The sequence below is a fragment of the Papio anubis genome, chromosome 7, assembly GCF_008728515.1.
Source record: "Papio anubis isolate 15944 chromosome 7, Panubis1.0, whole genome shotgun sequence".
Taxonomy (NCBI): Eukaryota; Metazoa; Chordata; class Mammalia; order Primates; family Cercopithecidae; genus Papio; species Papio anubis.
Genome location: NC_044982.1, coordinates 18,562,551 through 18,584,438, shown reverse-complemented (window position 1 = coordinate 18,584,438; position 21,888 = coordinate 18,562,551). Strand labels below are relative to the sequence as shown.

The window sequence follows — 21,888 nt, the reverse complement described above, 5'->3', positions numbered from 1 at the left end:
GGCTCTTGTCGCCCCCCGCGTATCCCCGCAGCTCGCCGCTCACCCCGCCGCCGCTGACCGCGCCGATGCCGTCGAACTCCCGGCCCAGCCCGTCGGAGTCGTCGAGCACGTACGCGCCGCCGGGCGCCAGCAGCGCACACAGCAGGAAGGGCACCGCGGCGCGGCCCGCCGAACCCGCGGCGGCCGTCATGGCTTTCACTCGGCGTTGCCGGGAAGCCGAGAGTAGCCACTCAGCCATTGTGTGGGTCACATGACTCCGGCGCCCAGGGAGGCGGGTCCCGTCGCCGCCACGATAGGTACGGGCAGGAGGCCGCTGACGCTGACGCCGCCGCCGCCATTTTGAGTGCGGATCAAGGGCCACTGACGCAGCCAGAGCAGGGTTGAGGAAGGAAGCGGCGAGCTTTTTCTTACTGCTCGCCTGTCTGTGGTCAGCCGCGGGATTTCACATGTACTTCTCTTCCGACGTCACCTAGTGGAGCACTTTAACGCAGGGAAGGTGGATGTCCAAGGTCCGCCCAGGGAAGAGGGCAATGAGTGGCCCTACCATGGCTCTTCCCCAGCATCTCAGGGAGTATCTACCTTGTGCGAGGACCAGGCTTGGACCCCAGGTCCCAGTTCCATTGTTATCTTGGTGGAATCAGTTTGCTTTTGGAGCCTGAGCTTTCCCGTATATGAGATGAGGCGAGAAGAGCAGCAGTGAGGGACTGAGAGAAAAGTTAATAAGCACTCAGTACATGGAATGCATTCCACAAGTGGCAAATGTTAGCTGAGAAGGTTCTCCAGTCTGGAAACTACCCCGGCATATTCAAGGCTTTTAGCCTTGAAGGAGTTAATAATATACCACCTCAAAATATGCTGCTGTGGCATATTGACTATTTTAAATTAAAGGCGCTTAAAAACAGCAGGTGCAAGATCACTCTCATGGATATTATGTGTCTTAAAAGGAGGAGATGAAATTCCCATGTGAAAGATGTCTTCCCTATAAAATAGCATTCTTATCTTCAAGGACAGAAAGTTGAAGTCGAGGGAAATCTGTCCAAACAAAATTTGTTTTTTTTTTTTTTTTTGAGACGGAGTCTCGCTCTGTCACCCAGGCTGGAGTGCAATGGCCGGATCTTCGCTCACTGCAAGCTCCGCCTCCCGGGTTTACGCCATTCTCCTGCCTCAGCCTCCCGAGTAGCTGGGACTACAGGCGCCCGCCACCTCGCCCGGCTAGTTTTTTGTATTTTTAGTAGAGACAGGGTTTCACCGTGTTAGCCAGGATGGTCTCGATCTCCTGACCTCGTGATCCGCCCGTCTCGGCCTCCCAAAGTGCTGGGATTACAGGCTTGAGCCACCGCGCCCGGCCCAAAATTTGTTAATCGCTATCTTTCTAGTCACTTCTCTACCCAGTTAATTACTCTAGCCCAAGCCCCTTCGCCTTATGTTTCACAGCTTACTGGTTTTTGTCCATTTCACTCTATAAGCAGTTGACTCTTAACTACTGCTTTAGGTTTTGTTTTTGTTTTTTTAGTGAGACCCCCCGTGCCATTTAAAATAAACAAATTCGTGTGGTTCTCTCCTGACAGTCCATAAATATCTTAAATCGATTTAATACTAGGGCCCTGCTGGGACCCTACAGGGATGAAGGTGAAATTTTGCCTCCCCTACAATTTTATAAACTATCTTCCCCTGTCAGTTGAAGTGATTCCAGACAGATAACTCTAAATTGGTAGGAAAGTCGTGAATTGCCCTGGAATTTCTGCCACATCCAGCACTGTCCTGAGATTTCTGGTTTCCTTGTTATTGAAGTAAATTAAACAGACTCTGAAGAGCTGCAGAGAAAGATTTTCTGATCCCCAAATTTCTCTTAGCAGAAGTATGGAGCTGGTTGTCATTGCCTACACAAGCCCCTGAGATACCACAATGGCAAGGAAAAGACCCAGAGACTTTAGGACCTGTGGGATTTGTCTGCAGAACCCTGTTTGGAATCTGATTGTTTTGCCCCTTAACCACAAACCTAAATCTAAGTTTCAAGAACTCAATTATACTTGAAGGTCAAAACTCTGGGCAATCCAATAAATATGTACATCAGGTCCTCTGATATCCCTGAATGTACATTAGCTATGTTTGTTCTTTCTTTTTAATTACATCTATCCTGGTTTACTAAGGACAGTCACAACTTTTGTCTGAACGTAATTATTGATAATGCTCCCTTCACCCTCAGTAGTCTTCTGGCTTGGATCAGTTAAATAGTCCCCTGTGTCTGAACCACTTATTTTCTTTGGTTTCTTCTTTCCCCAGTACAACACCAATCTGAACTCTCTGCCTTCCCACTGCAACCAGTTTATGATGCAAGTCAGTAATTTTCCAGTTCTGTGGATTTACTGTTACAGAATTCACTCTGATCCATTTGTTCTAACACAATATATTAAGCATGAGCTGGAGCTCCTGTGGATACAAGCCATAGTAACCATTCGATCAAGTGAATGTTAAGCTTCTCTTACCAGCTCTTAACAAGCGCGTAAGACCCATGTCATACCGTGACTAGATGGGAAATACCAAGGTGATAACAGAGGAAACCACCTTACACATAAAGTAAGGAAGTTGCATGATGATGTATGAATACCCAGCATACACCATCCTGTAGCACATCATTGTCAAACGGGTCAGTGGTCAGTGGTCTCGTTGTCTGAGGTGTTATCCAAGCTTGTCTCACAACCAAAAGAATTAAGGAGTGTGGACACCAGAGTGATGTTGAAGAGAGAGTTTATTATATGAAAGAAGAAAGCTGTCTGCAGCGGAGAGGGGTCCCAGATGGGTTGCCACTATTACAGTTGAATCCAAAAGCTTTTATAAGAAACTCCTCTCATCTCTGTAGCTGTTCGTGTAACTATCTGTGCAACTCCCCTTATCTGTGCAGCTGTGGGTATGTCTTGGGTAAGGATAAAGTTCAGCTTCTCTTTTTTGTGTAACTCTGGGTTCTAGATAAGCACCCTCTCCACCCCCATGCAAGTTCCCATAGAGCCCACCATGTATGTGCCTGAAAAAGGGGAGAAACTTTTTCCTGGGAACCTGCTAATCACCCAAAGAACAAAAGGCTTCTATGCTGGGCCTTCCTTTCTTTATCAGTGCAGCTGTTGCCTGAGTTTTCCCCAGGCCACTCTATTTGTGCCTGTAGCTTGATTTTTCAGGCTGTTGTTCTGTTTAAAAGAATTTTACCGAAGACCAACTTTAGCTGTCTGCCCAACTAAGTTTTCCCTTTTCTCCGCCCTCAGTTGCACCTTGTAGTTGGAATGCATGCCACAAATATTTGAGCAATGTGTGAAATCTACAAAAGAGGAAACAAACTCTAAGGGAAAAGGTAGCCTCACTCCCAGAAGTCCCAATAGTTCCTATTAGTTCAGTTACCAAAGAAATTGCTTACCAGATAAATATTTTTTGTTTCTAATTTCTGGTCTATATTCATGAGACCAGACATGAGGCAAGAAAGTTTCTAATAAAAGGCCAATAAATACAAGCTGACAGAGATCCTTGGAGTGCTGGGCACAGCCCTCAAATGTACTCACGATGTGAGATAAGGAAAAATGACAGTTATCCCACAAGTGATCATATGCTTAGCTTCCCTTGCGTCTGTGGATCAGGGTCAGTGAGATAAGACGGTAAGAAAGGAAGGTCCCAGTTTTCAGATTTTAAATGAGTTTAAAAAGTAATGACAGTGTTTCTGTCTCTCTGTTTAATCTGAAACACTTCAAGATTTTGCATGTTATCGTTGCTCAGGGGCCACACTGACCTCTGTACCATTCTAGTGTTCGTAAATGGTCTACCAAAGGAAACACGATGATTTTTCTCTTAAATAACAAGTGTTTCTAAGTATCACAACTACACCTCAGCCACCCCACATCTCTCCTTTTTCTAAATAAAATAATGTGACCAAAATCAAATAGTCTCTTGAGAGGGATCAGAGATCTTGCCTTTTAATGAAAATGTATTGATAAACTCTAGTAGCAGTCTGGATTTTTTTTTTCTTTTTTCTTTCCCCAAGACTGTCATAAAACAGTATGATAGTAGTCTGTTGTCTCACTTCAGGAAAAGGCTTTACTTTTATAAATCAGTCTACCTCCCCTTCAGTCTACCATCGATGGGCATTTAGGTTGATTCCATGTTTTTGGTATTAGGCTGTCAGAAATTCTAGGGCAGAGGCCAGGTTTATTTCTTATTTGTACATCTTAAGCACAGTGCCCAAACTATGCTAAGTACTCAATAAATATTAGTTGAATTGAACTAAAGGCAAATCATAGCTAATGTACATTAAGAACCCAGGGTGATCAGAGGACCTGATGTGCATATTTATTGGATTGCCCAGAGCTTTGACCTTCAAGTATAATTGAGTTCTTAAAGTAGGAATCCCCTGGGACATAAGAGTGTAGAGTGTTTTCTCGAACTGTCCTGTAACATCTGCTATATTTTTTAACTTTTATTTTAGGTTCAGGGTACATGTGCAGGTTTGTTACAAAGGTAAATTGTATGTCCTAGGATTGATGTACAGATTATTTCATTACCCAGGTAATAAGCATAGTACTCGATCGGTAGTTTTTTGATCCTCCCCTGCCCCCCACCCTCCACCCTTAAGTCAGCCCCAGTGCCTGTTGTTTCGTTGTTGTTTGTGTCCTTATGTACTCGATGTTTAGCTCTGACTTGTGAGAATATGTAGTATTTGATTTTCTGTTCCTGTGTTAGTCTTCTTAGGGTAATGACCTCCAGCTCCATTCATGTTACTGCAAAGAACGTGATCTAAGTTTTCTATTTTTTTTTTTTTTTTTTTTTGAGACAGAGTCTTGCTCTGTCATCCAGGCTGGAGTGCAGTGGTATAATCTCGGCTCACTGCAATCTCCACCTCCCAGGTTCAAGCGATTCTCCTGACTCAGCCTCCTGAGTAGCTGGGATTACAGGTGTGTGCCACCACGCCTGGCTAATTTTTGTATTTTTAATAGAGACGGGGTTTCACCATGTTGGTCAGGCTGGTCTCGAACTCCTGACCTTGTGATCTGCCCGCCTCAGCTTCCCAAAGTGCTGGGATTACAGGTATGAGCCACAGCACCCGGCTTCTCATTTTTTTTTTTTTTTATAGCTGCAGAGTATTCCATGTTGTATATGTAACGCATTTTCTTTATTCACTGATAGACCATTGATGGAGATTTAGGTTGATTCCATGTCTTTGCTATTGCAAATAGTGCTGAAATGACCATCCACTTGCATGTGTCTTTATGGGAGAATGACTTATATTCCTTTCAGTATATATTCAACATTTGCCATTTGTCTGGTCTTTCAACTCTGGACATGTTTCTTGATTGCAACTATTAGTTACACTGCCCTGTTCAGTGACTTCTCTCTAAAATATGTTATAAGGCTCTATTAATTCAGGATTTTATATAAACAAAATGAAAATAATTCAGAGGACAGAATCCACCTAATGAAATAAATTATAAATTGCTTACTGAACATTTTCTTAAGTATAACTACAAATAAAAACTTCTATAGCAAAGAGCAATGTAGTATAGTAGTTAGAATATTGGCCCTGGAGCCCCAGGTTGCCTGGCTTCAAATCTTTCTCCAATGGCTTTGTAGCAGTGTAATTTTGGTTAAGTTACATAACTTCTTTGGGCTTCAGTTTACCCATCCATAAAATAGAGATAATGATGGCAATACATTAATGTGAACATTGGACAAGGTAATATTTATATAGCACTTAGAAGAGTGACCCACACATCCTATGTGTTATATGAGTGCTTATTATATAAATAATAACATAAATGACATACCTATGTAACTATAGTATAACTTTTGAGTTTACTGCTTTCCCCACAATTAATTCTGCAAAAACAGATTATTCCTGTCTTTCTATTGGTCTCAATTTTTCTTTTTGCTGGGTTGTTGTCTACAGTCATCCAAATCCATGTCGTGTGTGGCTGATTCCTCATAGTGAGAGTCTTGGTGTGAAGGAGAATTCTGCCTCCTTCAGAAGTAAAGGAACTAGATCCTCTCTCTTACTGTCCCTAGAAGTACAGGGTCTGACAACGACCAGGCTTTCTCAATCAGTTCCTTGAACCTGCAAATTTGACCTTGGAAGAGTAACTAGATGTATGCACAGTTGAGAAATCCCACAAGAGCCATATCAGAGTCCAGAAGAGGCAGCTGCATAGAGGCTTCATCAGCGGTGGCCTCAGATACCTAAAGCAGCGTGATCAAGCAGTGCCATTCTCACCTGAATGCTCAGGCAGAGTGACCTGGCTGTCTTTTTGGTCCTTTGACTCTAACCCATTTTACAAGTCTTATTCTGAAGTTTCTGCATCAATTTGTTCCGTATCCTGATTTCTTTCTTTCTAAGTCATTCATTTTCTTCTCAGGTTACCCACAGATGGTTTCTGTTACCTGCAGCAAGGAACCCTGATGGACACACCAGGTTATGATCCAAAGCTGATGTGATAATTGCAAAGAAGTGTCAGTCTCTGTGTCTGCATTTCTCCACTGTAAAAATTGCCTTCACCACCTGTAGTCCTTTTGCTGGTAATTGTTACAGCATAGATTTGCTCAAATAAAGGAATACCAGGAAATTGTATTGTCCTCCTATGCTTTACCTATGATATTTCTACTCTTCCTTGGATTGCAAATACCTACTTTATTGCACTCCTGCCAGGAAAAGAATTTTAGAATCCACCTAGCTCCAGGCCCCAGGCATGAAGAAAATGACTGTATAAGAGGTTCTCACCACTCAAAATATTTTTGAAACATCTGTTACAATGATCTCCAACAGAAATATACCCCGTAGTGAGATTGCTGAATCACATGGTAGTTCCATTTTTAATTTTTTGAGGAACTGCAGGTTTTCCACAATGGCTAAACTAATTTACATTCTCACCAACAGTGTGCATGGGTTCCCTTTTCTCTATATCCCTGACAACATCTTCTTTCCTCTTTTTTTTTTATTTTTTTTTATTTTTTTTAATTTTTTATTTTTTAAAATTTTTTTTTTTTTTGAGATGGAGTCTCGCTCTGTCACCCAGGCTGGAGTGCAGTGGCTGGATCTCGGCTCACTGCAAGCTCCGCCTCCCGGGTTCCCGCCATTCTCCTGCCTCAGCCTCCCGAGTAGCTGGAACTACAGGCGCCGCCACCACGCCCGGCTAACTTTTTGTATTTTTAGTAGAGACGGGGTTTCACTGTGTTAGCCAGGATGGTCTCGATCTCCTGACCTCGTGATCCGCCCGTCTCGGCCTCCCAAAGTGCTGGGATTACAGGCTTGAGCCACCGCGCCCGGCCTTCTTTCCTCTTTTTGATAGCAGCAATTCTAACAAGTGTGAGGTGATATTATGTTTTCAATTTGCATTTCCCTTATGATTAGTGATTTTGAGCATTTTTTAATATACCTGTTGGCCTTTTATATGTATTCTGAGAAATGTCTATTCAGCTCCTTTGCCCATTTTTAATCAGGTTATTTATTTTCTTGCTATTGAGCTGAGTTCCTTATTTATTTTGGATATTAACCCCTGAGATGTGTGACTTGCAAATATTTTATCTCATTCTGTAGGTTGTCTCTTTACTCTGTTGACTGTTTCTTTGGATATGCAGAAGCTTTTTAGTTTAATGTAATTCCATTTGTCTATTTTCACTTTTGTTGCCTGTGCTTTGGGGACCATATCCAAAACCTCATTGCCCAGACCAATGTCATGGAGTTTTCTTCTATGATTTCTTCTACCAGCTTTACAGTTTCAGGTCTTACATTTAAGTCTTAACCCATTTTGAGTTAATTTTTGCATGTGGTGTGAGACAGCATGGCAGAGAAAGTCCAAAGGAAAGTGGACACATGCAGAGAGGGCCAGAGAGGTATCCAGGCTCTTACTGTGGGGAAAAGAAAGAGAGATCAGCCTGTTACTATGTCTATATAGAAAGAAGTAGACATAAGAGACTCCATCTTGTTCTGTTTTTGAGATGCTGTTAATCTGTGACCCTACCCCCAACCCTGTCCTTGCAAGAGACATGTGCTGTGGTGGCTCAAGGTTTAAAGGATTTTGGGCTGTGCAGGGTGTTTTTTGTTAAACAAGTGCCTGAAGGCAGTATGCTTGTGAAAAGTCATCACCATTCTCCTAATCTCAAGTACCCAGGGACAGTACACTGCCAAAGGTCGCAGGGACCTCTGCCTAGGAAAGCTAGGTATTGTCCAAGGTTTCTCCCCATGTGATAGTCTGAAATACGGCCTCGTGGGAAGAGAAAGACCTAATCGTCCCCCAGTCTGACACCCGTGAAGGGTCTGTGCTGAGGAGGACTAGTATAAGAGGAAAGAAGGCCTCTTGGCAGTTGAGATAGAGAAAAGCATCTGTCTCCCACCCATCCCTGGGCAATGGAACATCTCGGTGTAAAACCCGATTGTTTGTTCTGTTTACTGAGAAAGGAGAAAACCGCCTTAGGGCGAAAGGTGGGACTTGCTAGCACAATGCTGCTCTTTATGCACTAAAAAGGTTTATGGAGATGTTTGCATATGCATATCAAGGCACAGCACTTTTCCTTAAACTTGTGTCACAGAGATCTTTATTCATCTGTCTTACTGCTGACCTACGATGATCCTATTATCCTGCTACTTCCCTTTTGGTAAAGATAATTATCAATAAATACTAAGGGAACTCAGAGACCAGTGCCAGCGTGGGTCCTCTGTATGCTGAGCGCCGGTCCCCTGGGCCCACTTTTTCTTTCTCTATACTTTGTCTCTGTGTCTCATTTCTTTCTCAAGTCTCTTGTTCCACCTAACGAGAAACGCCCACAGGTGTGGAGGGGCAGGCCACCCCTTCACTTACAACAGCCCACTCTGTCGAGAACTAATCTATTCCTGAGATAACTAATCCAGAGAGAGAACTCACTCACTACTTCAGAACAGCACCAAGCCATTAAGGAGGGATCTACCCCCATTGCCCAAACATCTCCCACTGGGCCCCACCTCCCACTGCTGCCACACTGGGAATCAAATCAACACCAGCTTTGTAAAGGCAAACGAACCATACCCAACTACAACAGTGAGGTCTCTCAGGTACATACTCCTGAGTCTCTCCTTGGAAATGAGGAACAGGTTCACTCCTCCCCAGATCACACAACTCATCTAGGGTGTTTGTCACCCACCCCTACCTCAGGGCTTGCTTGGAAGTGAGGACAGCAATCAAGATGCAGGGCCCCTTTCTCAAGCACTGACCACATCTAAGCTCTTGAACATACTTCCTCTCTCACAACGGTAAACTCAACCCCCACCAAGCAGGACAATCTTTTTCAGTTTTGGGGGCTGGGAAGTTTTACTTTATTTCAACACATATTATCCCAAGCGTAGTGTCTGTGCCTCAGTCTTTTCCATGGCCTTGAGTTCCCTAAATCTTTTGAAACTCAAAACTCACATTGTCTTCTTTTTTTTCCCCTGCTTGTGCCAGAAATTTCCTCGAGGCAATAAATGCAAAATGGTTCACTGATAGTGTCAGGGTAGGGCTAGAGTGAAAAGAAATGTGGCTGGGAAAATATAGCATTATTTTAAAATCTTACCTTGCCATATTTAGTTGCTGCTTTAACTAGTGAAACTACACCTAGCAGATAGTGTGGTCTCACAAAGGACGCCTTCATCAGCAGAACACACTCTTGCACTGTCTGCCCCATGGAGAATTGGATCCACAATCTCCTCCCCATTACACGATGAGTAGCCCAACTGGCCAGTGTTGGGTCCCCAGTTTGTGACCACAAGAAGACCAAATAATGGACTGGTCAGAAATGCCAACCCCTTTAAGGCAGTGTTCTGAATAACTACTTATTGTCTTATTATCTACTACTACTTACTACTTATTATCTACTACTACTTACTACTTATTATCTACTACTACTTATTATCTCGCGTTACGTTGTTAAAATGTCACAGTGACTCATTGATTTAAAATTTGTAACCATTCATTATAAAAGATAGCCCTATCATTGAAAATACAGTATTGCCATATTTTCCATATTAAGAAGCAAATTTCTTAAAAGCTGGTAAATTTCTTATTGTGTAGAGTTGGCAAGGTGTTAGCATAGCTCAGCTCCAGCTTTTTCTCCTGTTAAATCAGGAGAAATGAAAGTTTGTGTTTCTTATGTTTCTTAACTACAACCTTTTTTTTTTTTTTAAAAGCAAACCACATGCATATTTGATATGGACGTGAAAAAATATCCTTTCCCTAAAAGCAGAAGTATAGTCTATTCAGATAAAATAAGAGATCATGAGAGTAATGAAATACCTACGTAACAATGCCCTTGTACCCTGAACTTAAAAAAAGATATCCCGTGTATAGAAACCACAGATAAGCAGATGTACAAAACCAAGCAAAAATGAGAATTTTGAATTAGAGTCTCGAGTAAACTGAAATCATTACTTTCATTTTTGTAAAAGTTCAAGACACTTATTATTAATTTTTTACTTTATAAATTTTATTATTTCAGTAACATTCTGATTTATGATTTACTATATGCTAAATTACTTTATAAACTTTACTGTACTTTATAAATGTAAGGTATTAGTTTTATTATTCTTAAAGAAAGACCTACAAAGGAAGTATTGAAAATCTTTACATTCCTGATATACCCTGATCAACTTCAATATGAAAAGCCTTGCTTATATACAGGCTCATCTTTTCCATCTTGGGTAGGAGAAAAAAAGAAAAAAAAAAGCACCACCACCACCACCAACAACCCTTAATGTCCTTTTACAAACACAGATTCAAAATGTCCTGATTACATCTTTAAAATTAGGTTAAATATTTTCATCCCAAATCAATTATGTTATTTTAAATAATATTTTCCCTTCATTTATAATAAAAGTTTGTGAGGGCAAGATTCAAAAGTGATATTTCTGACTTTTTAATATATCAATAGCAAGAAAGTTATAGGAGCTAATTTCACTTCATATTAAACCGCTTATAGATTTGGCATTAACTTTAACTTGCTAAAGTACAAGAGTTTTTGTAATAACAATAAAAATCTTTCTCAAAATTTTCAAGTTTCATAAAATTATTTGTCTCAGCTAGCTGGTTCAACTGCTCCTAGCCATCTCTGTTTCCAAGAGGAGACTCAAAGGAGAAAATAGTTCTACAATCAAATACTATATATCCAATCCCATTAGTCTCTCAAAAAAAAAAGACTGTATGAAGTTGGCTACCTTAACCCCAGCCTTAAACAGCACAACAGCCATCATTAAACCCCTCAACCTCAATTCTCCCTTTTCTGTTTTTCTCCCAGGAACTTCATCACCCTGAATCTGTCTACAATATCCTCCCCTATGTCACGCATCCAAATGGCTCATTCTATTTTATCTGTTCCCCTCTTGAAGTACTTCTTCATTTTGCCATTGCATTACAATCACTATTAAACCTGTCTTTCTCCTTTACTAGGTAAAAAAAAAAAAAAACTCCTTTTGGTTGATAACCAGTCCATATACATCTCCTCGCATACTGCTGGCATGGTGAGTGAATGAATGATTGAATTAATGAATGAATAAAGAAATAAAATATGTAATATATATTCCATTAAGTAAGGGGCATATTATATCTGTACACACTTGAAATTAAGATGCAATGAGACAAGTGAGTTATAAAAATTACAGTACGGTAAAAAATAACTAGAAACATCTTTAAAAGTATTTAAGAGAGTTTTTGCTTCAAACTTGGATAATGCACGTCCTTCTCATTGAGATGCTACTTCCTCATTGGTTTGTGGTGAAATATGAGTGCAATTTCCTGTCCCCTCAGCAGTGTTGGCTTCTCTTCTTGACTTGATGCAGGCACAGATTTATCAAGCTCCTCGGTCAACAGACGCATCACCCGAAGAAACATGGGTAAGTGTAAGATTAAAAAATAAAATAAGATTTTAAAATAGATAACATGCTTTGGCATAATTGTCAGCGATGTTCGCAACATTCTACCTGGTTTAGGCTGTATAAATGTAGTGATGCAAATTATTATAAGAGAGAAAGAAATTAGGAAGACACAGGGTTTCCTCTACTTTAAGCAGTGGTAAAGGGCCAAACTTTAAATTTAGAACTAATTAGGTAAAACTATAGATATAGAAAAAGGGGGTTGTTCATACTTTATTTTCTTTTCAGGAAAGAGTGCTTTGGCAAACTCGATTCAGTATTTAGGAAGAAGCCGACCACCACCTCCTGGCTTTAGAGCTATCTGGCACCAATCCCTCATCTGTACAATGGTCCAGTAAATATTTTTTATATCCATCAGAAAAAAATGTGATGTTAGGAACGAATATTTCCAGTATTAATAAATGTCAAGTAATAATTATTAGTTAATAAGTGACTACCACAGTGCCTGAAATATATAGTAGAGTCTTGATAAATAACTATTAAACTGATAAATGAAAGCAAGCATTTTCTATAACACTGTAGGAAAATATTTTACTTTTGATCATCATCATCAATGATTTGTACTATAAGCTGTTCAAGAATAGATACACTTTAATATACTGTAGATTGTCTTTTTTGACATCTGGTAAAAATTTAAAAATGAAAAACTCACCAAAATTTCTCAGTTCTGGTTCTAAAAACAATTTTCTCAAAATTTGATTAAAGGAGCCAAAATAAGATCTGAAAAGATGTATGAATACTGTAATAGGAATTATATGCAGTATTCCATGAAAATCTCAGATCCACCCAAATTAAATGAACAACTATTATCTGCAGAGCTTGGTATTATACGTGGTATTATACGTTACCATACAAATTACACTCTGAGCACCTCCAGCTTTTCTGCTATGCTCTGGCTAGATGGCTCAGGATTATTTCTTTTCAGGAAATGTAGGGGACAGCACAAAGATTGGAGCACACTACCAATGTCATTAAAGCAATATTACCAGCTAACCTACAGTGAATGCTTCCCATGTGCTAGGAACTTTGCTTCATATGTCATTTCATTTAACCCTCACAACAATCTTAGAAACTGGGTACTAACTTACGCATGTGAAAACGGGAACTTAAAGAGGTGAAGAAACACAAATGGGCCCAGAGTGCTTTTGAGAGGCATTTGAATTGTCTCCAGAGCCCACGCTCATAACCACAAGCCTGTACTGCCTCTGCGTCACTACAGAGAAGAGGGCCTCTGTCTGCTTCATCAACCCATCCTGTCTTGTGGTTAAGTCAAGGCAGGAAATGCTTTTACAGCTAGAGAAATGTATTCCATTGAAAACCTTATAAACTTTTCTAAAAATCATTTTTTTCATTTAATCTATCATCCCATTTTTAAAGAAAATGATGCCTATTTATTGAGTAACACAGACAAAGGAGGAAGAGGTACACACTGCCCATTACCCGACTTTCTCGGTCCTGGTCTTAAGGGAGGATGTTTTCATGGTCCTGGTGTTCTCCCCAAGACACACGAGCCTAGTGTTGGACGTGTTGTGTGTGCATCCGCGGGGGACCGATTCAATCCTTCCTGCATCTCAGACGTTACTCTAGTGTCCTTTTCCTACTTCAATTATATCCTTTAGAAGTTTCTTTAGTGGGGATTTTGGATGTAAATATTCTCAGTGGTAGTTTATCTGAAAATGTCCTAATTCTTCCTCTGGTCCTTGAAATTTAGTTCTGTTGAGTATATAATTATAGGATGACATATATTTTCTTAGCAATTTGGAACTTTTAATCTTCCGCTGTCTATTATCGCGGTTGAGAAGTCCTTTGTCCATCTCAATTCCATCCTTCATAGGTAGTCCATCTTTCCTCTCTGGCTCTTTTTTCCTTAGTCTTTGGCGAACTGCAATTTTATTGCGATGTGTCTCAGTATAGGTTTCCATTTTTGTGTTTTTAATGCTATTTGAGATTTTCTAAGCTTCATTAATCTGTGGATTCCATGAGGATTGAAGATATATGAGGATTCTTCATCCATCCTCAGGATTCCTTCATCAGTTCTAGAAAGCTCATCATCTTTGTGAATATTGCCTTTTCAACATTCTCTCTTTTCAATCTTTATGGAATTCCAATTGTGTATATGCTACCCTTTTCACCTTTTCTCCATATCTCTTTTATGTTTTCCCCTGTCCTTAACATGCTGATAATTTTGTGTTACTTCTTTATCTCTATCCTGCAAAATACTGATTTTCTCTTCAGCTGGATCTAATCAGTTGGTTAGTCCCTGTGTTGAGTTTTAAATTTAAATTATTGTATTTTTTATTTTTAGAAAGTCTTTTTCAGTCTTTCTAAAAATATGGCATGTCATTTTTTAATAATCTCTTCCTCCTTACTCATGTTTTTAAATCCCTTATTTTGTTTCTTTAAACCTAGTCTCTAGTTTCTCTGATCCCTAGTGAGTTCCTTCATACGCCTTCAGGCCATGCAGAGCTCCAACGCTCACTCACCTCCCTGATAGCAGCTCCCACCTCCTTTCTTCCATCATGAATTTTTCCCCCTTTGGAAGCTTCCCTATTTATTTAACATACTTCCCTACTTATTAAACATACTTATTTTGTGTTATATTAATTTTATCTCTAAAATTTTGTGGATTTGGTTTACTTTGCTGTTTCTGCTCAATCTCACACGTAGTTGCTTATTTCTGTGTGTGTGTGTGTGTGTGTGTGAATAAGGTCATATTTGTTGGAACTCTTATCTGTAGGATTCTTTGAGGCCTGAGTTAAAGAGGACTTGTTCAAGGGGGGATCTGTGTCTACTTCTTCCAGGAGCCTAGAATTTGTTTTTTCATATATAGTTAACCTTTATTTTTGGTGAATGTATTTTCATAATTATGTAAATTATTTATTTATTGTTTTGTTTCTCTCAATTACATTTTATATATGAGGATATAAATAAAATCAAATTTCTTAGGAAGGCACGTATGTTCCATCTGCAGGTAAAACAGATGTTTGTTTGTCAAGATGCTCTACATGCCATCTCACACAGCCTTTCGATTCCACTCTTTAATGTTTTCATTGCAATACAATACACATGCAGCAAAATGCACATATCCTAAGTGTACAACTTGATGCATTTCTACAAACTGAACATGCTCATGGAACCAGCCACCCCTATCAAGAAATAGAACATTACCAAATCTCAGAAGTCCTCCTCATGCCCTCTTCCAGCAGCACCCAGCCTTTCCCCAAAGATAGCCACTACCCAGACTCCTAACAGCATAGATTAACTTAGCCTGGTTTGTATCAGGTAACGCATACTGTTTTGTGTCATTTTTTATCACTCAGCATTATATTTGTGATTTTCAACCATGTGATTGCATGTAGCAATAATTTATTCATTGAGGTGTAGATTTCAACGGTGTTACTATATCCCAATTTACTCATCTATTATACTGCTAATGGGCATTCTATTTAGGGGATATTACAAGTAGTGTTACTGTGAATATTCTAATTCTCGTACCTGTCTTTTGGTTAACATATGTATGCATTTATGTTGACCACATACCTAGAGGTGGAAATGCTGGATCATATGGTGTGCATAAGTGCCAAATGATTTTTTAATCAACAGCATATGAGTCAAGGCGTTCTATTTCCTCCCTAACACTTGATATTTTGTCTTATTTTCATTTTATTTATTCTGTTGGGTGTGTAATGATATATCATTTTAATTTTAGTTTGAATTCCTCTGATGACTAATGAAGTTGAACATGTAGTTTGGCCTGAAGTTTGCAGGACCAAACTAATAATGTAGACCCAGACCCAGTTTCCAAGTGAGGACCCCACAGGCTACAACTACTTAGGGTAGAATTTTTTATTGTAACTCCTCACAGAAACCAAGCAGAGGCAGGGAAATTGCCATCTTTTCTCTACTGTCTGCAAATCTCTGTGGAATTTGTTATTTTGTTTATTTTCCAGTTCACCCTTTCCCTGACAGCAGAGGTTCCTGGATCCCATGTGTTTGGGATGGTCAAGGACCCCTTCTTACCTGCATAGGCCCAAGCTTTGTCTCTAGTTTCTCTGATCCCTAGTGATTGGATCCCTGGTGATTTATATGCCTTCAGGCCATCCAGAGCTCCAATGCTCACTCACCTCCCTGATAGCAGCTCCCACCTTCTTTCTTCCATCATGAATTTTTCCCCCCTTTGGAAGCTTCCCTATTTATTTAAAAGGCTGTTTTTCACATTTTATTCCTGTTTTTCAGGTTGATAAAGCTAAAAGGTTTCAGGAGTTTTAGTTCTCTGCTTAAGAGTGAAATATGATATATTCTCCCATATGGTTTACTCTGCTAGTAGGATTCTTGTGACTTGTGATGGCAGGTCTTTTTGTGCTCAGGATTAATCAACGGTTGAGACGGAGTGATTGTAGTACCCTGAATAGTGTTTCTACAAAGCTTTCTGTGAAGGTATTCACCAGGTGAATAATCTAAGCCACCAGTAAGCCTCAGCAGCAAAGGGATATAGACAAAATATTTCTCTACTCCAGTATGGAGAGAAGGATAGAACCTTTACTTTTATGTGAATCTATAACATCAGAGCTTTAAAAAAGACACTAACCTAATAAACCATCAGATATAAAGATGGAAATTAATGATTCTAAGATTTTACCCAGAATTGTGAACATTCTGTCCTCTCATTTATAAAAGTATAAGAAAAATAAAGTGAGTTAGTCTACAGAGGAAACAAAAAGAAAACAGAAGTAGGATTGTCTAATTATATGCTAAGATTTAACAAACTGCTACATTTTAAAATTCTAAAACTTTATTGTATTTCTATTATAGTATTTCTTTGGATAATAAGGTGAGTTTTGAAAATGCCATACACCTAGATTGCATATGAAATTAGAAATTTGAAATCATATAACCATACAGTTGATCATACATGCAAAAGTATTTATCAATCACAGACAAATAACAGATTTTTTTTTCTTTTATTATACTTTAAGTTCTAGGGTACATGTGCACAACATGCAGGTTTGTTACATATGTATACATGTGCCACGTTGGTGTGCTGCACCCATTAACTCGTCATTTACATTAGGTATCTCTCCTAATGCTATCCATCCCCACTACCCCCTCCCCACAATAGGACCCGGTGTGTGATGCTGCCCTTCCTGTGTCCAAGTGATCTCATTGTTCAATTCCCACCTATGAGTGAGAACATGCGGTATTTGGTTTTCTGTTCTTGCGATAGTTTGCTGAGAATGATGGTTTCAAGCTGCATCCATGTCCCTACAAAGGACACAAACTCATCCTTTTTTATGGCTGCATAGTATTCCATGGTGTGTATGTGCCACATTTTTTTAATCCAGTCTGTCACTGATGGACATTTGGGTTGATTCCAAGTCTTTGCTATTGTGAATAGTGCCACAATAAACATACATGTGCATGTGTCTTTATAGCAGCATGACTTATAATCCTTTGGGTATATCCCCAGTAATGGGATGGCTGGGTCAAATGGTATTTCTAGTTCTAGATCCTTGAGGAATCACCACACTGTTTTCTACAATGGTTGAACTAGTTTACAGTCCCACCAACAGTGTAAAAATGTTCCTATTTCTCCACATCCTCTCCAGCACCTGGTGTTTCCTGATTTTTAAATGATTGCCATTGTAACTGGTGTGAGATGGTATGTCATTGTGGTTTTGATTTGCATTTCTCTGATGGCGAGTGATGATGAACATTTTTTCATGTGTCTATTGGCTGTATGAATGTCTTCTTTTGAGAAGTGTCAATAACAGATTTTTTTTATCTTTAGCTGCTAAAATGACTTTTTAACCTGAGTTTTGTGTTATTGGGTTATGTCCATTGAGAAACATAATTCACTCTAATCTAGCATGCCTCAGGTAATTCTTATTTGAAATAAGTAAAATATCTTGGCTTGACTTTATTTACTGAAGTCACTAAGATAATCTTCCCATTTTAAACACCTTCACTGTAACTTAATGCATTTTCAATATCTTCAATAAATGAAACAAAAAGGGACTATTTCAAAATCATGATTTTTTTTTTTTTTTTTTTTTTTGAGACGGAGTCTGGCTCTGTCGCCTGAGCTGGAGTGCAGTGGCCAGATCTCAGCTCACTGCAAGCTCCACCTCCCGGGTTTACGCCATTCTCCTGCCTCAGCCTCCCGAGTAGCTGGGACTACAGGCGCCGCCACCTCACCCGGCTAGTTTTTTGTATTTTTAGTAGAGACAGGGTTTCACCCTGTTAGCCAGGATGGTCTCGATCTCCTGACCTCGTGATCCGCCGCGCCCGGCGCTTCAAAATCATGATTGTAATGAACTTATGTATCTTAAACATCTAAACAATTTTAATTCATCTTTCATTACAGAAAGAAGGAATTTTAAAAGGAAATACCAATCTCTGTGAAAACAAAGCCTTGTATATTATGTTTGCACCAATCTACTGTGAGATTTATGAAGAAAAACAAATTGCGGACAACTCTCCACGTACACTTACAAATGCCTCAGTTGATCCTTGTGGGCTGCTTGTCAGCATTCTGTGATAATGAACACACGGACTTCTGTTTATTAAATTCAATTGACCTCTTTAGCCAACTGCGAGGAGCCTGGATTTTGACTTCCAACTGCTGATATCTGTGTAAAAATTGATCTACGTCCACCCTTTAAAAGCATCGATGAATTAATTAGAACTTTAGACAACAAAGAAAAATTGGAAAAGAATTCTCAGTAAAAGAGAATTCGATGTTCAAAACGAACTACAACGAGACAAGACTTTTCTGTTTACTTTCTAAGAACTAATATAATTGCTACCTTAAAAAAAAATGAACAGCACATGTATTGAAGAACAGCATGACCTGGATCACTATTTGTTTCCCATTGTTTACATCTTTGTGATTATAGTCAGCATTCCGGCCAATATTGGATCTCTGTGTGTGTCTTTCCTGCAAGCAAAGAAGGAAAGTGAACTAGGAATTTACCTCTTCAGTTTGTCACTATCAGATTTGCTCTATGCATTAACTCTCCCTTTATGGATTGATTATACTTGGAATAAGGACAACTGGACTTTCTCTCCTGCCTTGTGCAAAGGGAGTGCTTTTCTCATGTACATGAATTTTTACAGCAGCACAGCATTCCTCACCTGCATTGCCATTGATAGGTATTTGGCTGTTGTCTACCCTTTGAAGTTTTTCTTCCTAAGGACAAGAAAATTTGCACTCATGGTCAGCCTGTCCATCTGGACATTGGAAACCATCTTCAATGCTGTCATGTTGTGGGAAGATGAAACAGTTGTTGAATATTGCGATGACAAAAAATCTAATTTTACTTTATGCTATGACAGATACCCTTTAGAGAAATGGCAAATCAACCTCAACTTGTTCAGGACGTGTACAGGCTATGCAGTACCCTTGGTCACCATCCTGATCTGCAACCGGAAAGTCTACCAAGCTGTGCGGCACAATAAAGCCACGGAAAACAAGGAGAAGAAGAGAATCATAAAACTACTGGTCAGCATCACAGTTACTTTTGTCTTATGCTTTACTCCCTTTCATGTGATGTTGCTGATTCGCTGCATTTTAGAGCATGATGTGTACTTCAAAGACCACAGCAAGTCTGGGAAGCAAACTTACACAATGTATAGAATCACGGTTGCATTAACAAGTTTAAATTGTGTTGCTGATCCAATTCTGTACTGTTTTGTAACCGAAACAGGAAGATATGATATGTGGAATATATTAAAATTCTGCACTGAGAGGTGTAATACATCACAAAGACAAAGAAAACGCATACTTTCTGTGTCTACAAAAGATACTATGGAATTAGAGGTCCTTGAGTAGAACCAAGGATGTTTTGAAGGGAGGGGAGGTTTAAGTTACATATTATTATATCATCAAGATTATGTTTTGAAAAGGAAATCTAGCATATGAGGGGACTAAGGGTTCTCAGAATGATATTTTAATCCTGTCCAATAAAAATATCTTAAGAGTGCCTTGTACAGCTCCCTCCCTGAGTTTTATTAAATGACATATATTGAACAAAGTTCAATATTTTCTTAATGACTCAGGGACATTTGCTAATGCCAATTGTTTTTGTATCTGTGCTATAATCCCTCAGAGTCAGTAAAGTATGTAGGACTGTTTTTTCCTTTGTGTCTGGGTTTTATGATTTTTCTCACTCTTTCTTTGGATTCCAGGGTGTCAGCCATCAGTTCTCCTAATTTTTTGTACCAGTCTTCAACAACCCCAGCTACTGAATACTGCTTCTAATCTCCTCATTCATTAACTAATCTTTATTTTTTTATCTTGTATAAAATAACTGCTTTATTGACACAAAATTTACATAACTTAAAATTCAACTTTGTAATGTGTACAATTTGGTGATTTTTAGTATATTTACAGAGCTGTGCAACCATCACCACACTCAGAAAATTTTCATCCTCCACCAAAGAAATCTTATAGTCTTAGGAGTCACTCCCTGTTCTCCTGTCCATGCCAGTTATTAATTTACTTTCTGTCTCTGAGGATTTTCGTATTCTGAACATTTCGTATAAATAGAATTATACAATTTGTGGCCTATTGTGACGTATGTCAATTAGTATAATGGTTTCAAGTTTTAGCCATGTGTAGAATGTATCAGCACTTCATTTCTTTTTATGGCCTGATAGGATTCTGCTGCATGGTTATACTACATTTTGTTTATCTAATCCACTTGGCTTCATTAACAAATATTTACTGAATCCATTCCATAAACTAGGTTTTGAGTTAAGTGCTGGAACTATGAAAGAAATGGTCTCATGAAGCCTCACGAAGTTTACATTAGTTCAAAAGTCTAGTCTCTGAGCTTGAAAGATTTCTATATAAAGGAAAAGGAAATAGGCTCTGAGTTTTATTTTGATCTCTTTTTAATTTATAACTGGGTATAACATAGTTGAAATTACCAGAAGTTTAATGTATAGACAAATAAATAGTTCTATTGTATCTTTCTTTTTGGACTTAGAATCTTAGAATATTAGAATATTTTGAGAGTTCTTTTTTTTTTTGAGTCAGAGTCTCACTCTGTTGTCCAGGCTGGAGTGGAGTGGTGCAATCTCCACTCACTGCAAACTCCACCTCCCAGGTTCAAGCGATTCTCCTGCCTCAGCCTCCCAAGTAGCTGGGGTTACAGGCACCTGCCACCACACCCAGCTAATTTTTGTATTTTTGGTAGAGACGGGATTTCACTGTGTTGCACAGGCTGGTCGCGATTGAACTCCTGACCTCAAGTGATTGTCCCACCTAGACCTCCCAAAATGCTGAGATTACAGGCGTGAGCCACCATGCCTGGCCAAGAGAGTCTTGATACAACATATTCTTTTGAATCCTCATTGTGGAAATTGCCTAGTTGTAAGTAGATACTCAGCAAACATTTTCCTCACCAAAATATTTTTAAGGATTTTTCTACCCTTCTCCTCTTCTTTCCTTTCCTTTTCTTGCCTGTTCTTTCCACTGCCCCCAAAATGATCAGATAGCAAATACCTTGATAACATGTGGTGCCCTCACATTAAAAAACAAAATACTGGGCTGGGCACAGTGGCTCATGTCTGTAATCCCAGCACTCTGGGAGGCTGAGGCGGGCAGATCACCTTGGGTCAGGAGTTCAAGACCAGGTTGACCCATATGATGAAACCCCGTCTCTACTAAAAATTCAAAAATTAGCCAGGCCTGGCCTGGTGGCATGTGCCTGTAATCACAGCTGCTTGGGAGGCTGAGGCAGGAAAATCGCCTGAACCCGGGAGGCAAAGGTTGCAGTGAGCCGAGATTGCACCACTGCACTCCAGCCTGTGGAACAAGAGCGAAACTCCGTCTCAAAAATATATAGTGATAATAAGAAAGATCAATTTTTTTCAATAATTAACATCTAGACACATACTGAAAAATCAGTGAGTGCACAAACTGACTCCATTACCCATGAAAGTCTTCCATGATGGTGTGTGTGTACATAATAGAAAACCAC

The 21,888-nt window shown here is 39.5% G+C and overlaps 2 protein-coding genes and 1 long non-coding RNA gene across 5 annotated transcripts in view; 2 read left to right on the top strand and 1 right to left on the bottom strand.

Moving 5' to 3' along the window:
- GALC (galactosylceramidase) overlaps positions 1 to 781 on the bottom strand; it is a 58,026-nt gene extending 57,245 nt beyond the window's left edge. For both annotated transcript variants that reach the window (XM_003902135.5, XM_031667927.1), the window contains exon 1: positions 44 to 781. In XM_003902135.5, coding sequence (XP_003902184.2) covers positions 44 to 238 — 195 coding nt within the window. In that variant the 5' untranslated portion in view covers positions 239 to 781. The remainder of the gene's footprint in view (positions 1 to 43) is intronic.
- Positions 399 to 6,550, top strand: LOC108586947. The gene is made up of 2 exons (XR_001904994.2): positions 399 to 608; positions 6,387 to 6,550. It is a non-coding gene; the product is annotated as an uncharacterized LOC108586947 (long non-coding RNA).
- Positions 6,551 to 11,736: 5,186 nt separating this feature from the next.
- On the top strand, positions 11,737 to 20,035 carry GPR65 (G protein-coupled receptor 65). 2 transcript variants are annotated; one of them, XM_009212083.4, is made up of 2 exons: positions 11,737 to 11,863; positions 18,267 to 20,035. In XM_009212083.4, the coding sequence occupies exon 2, from the start codon at positions 18,720 to 18,722 to the stop codon at positions 19,731 to 19,733; it is 1,014 nt and encodes a 337-aa protein (XP_009210347.1). In that variant the 5' UTR covers positions 11,737 to 11,863; positions 18,267 to 18,719; the 3' UTR covers positions 19,734 to 20,035. The 2 variants fall into 2 exon arrangements, with proteins under 2 accessions (XP_009210347.1, XP_031523786.1); XM_031667926.1 differs by lacking the exon at positions 11,737 to 11,863 and adding an exon at positions 12,207 to 12,231.
- Positions 20,036 to 21,888: the final 1,853 nt, after the last annotated feature.

What these genes read in the sequence shown, in the direction of transcription:
- GPR65 (XM_009212083.4), top strand. Translation starts at nt 18,720, where the DNA reads ATGAACAGCACATGTATTGAAGAACAGCATGACCTGGATCACTATTTG.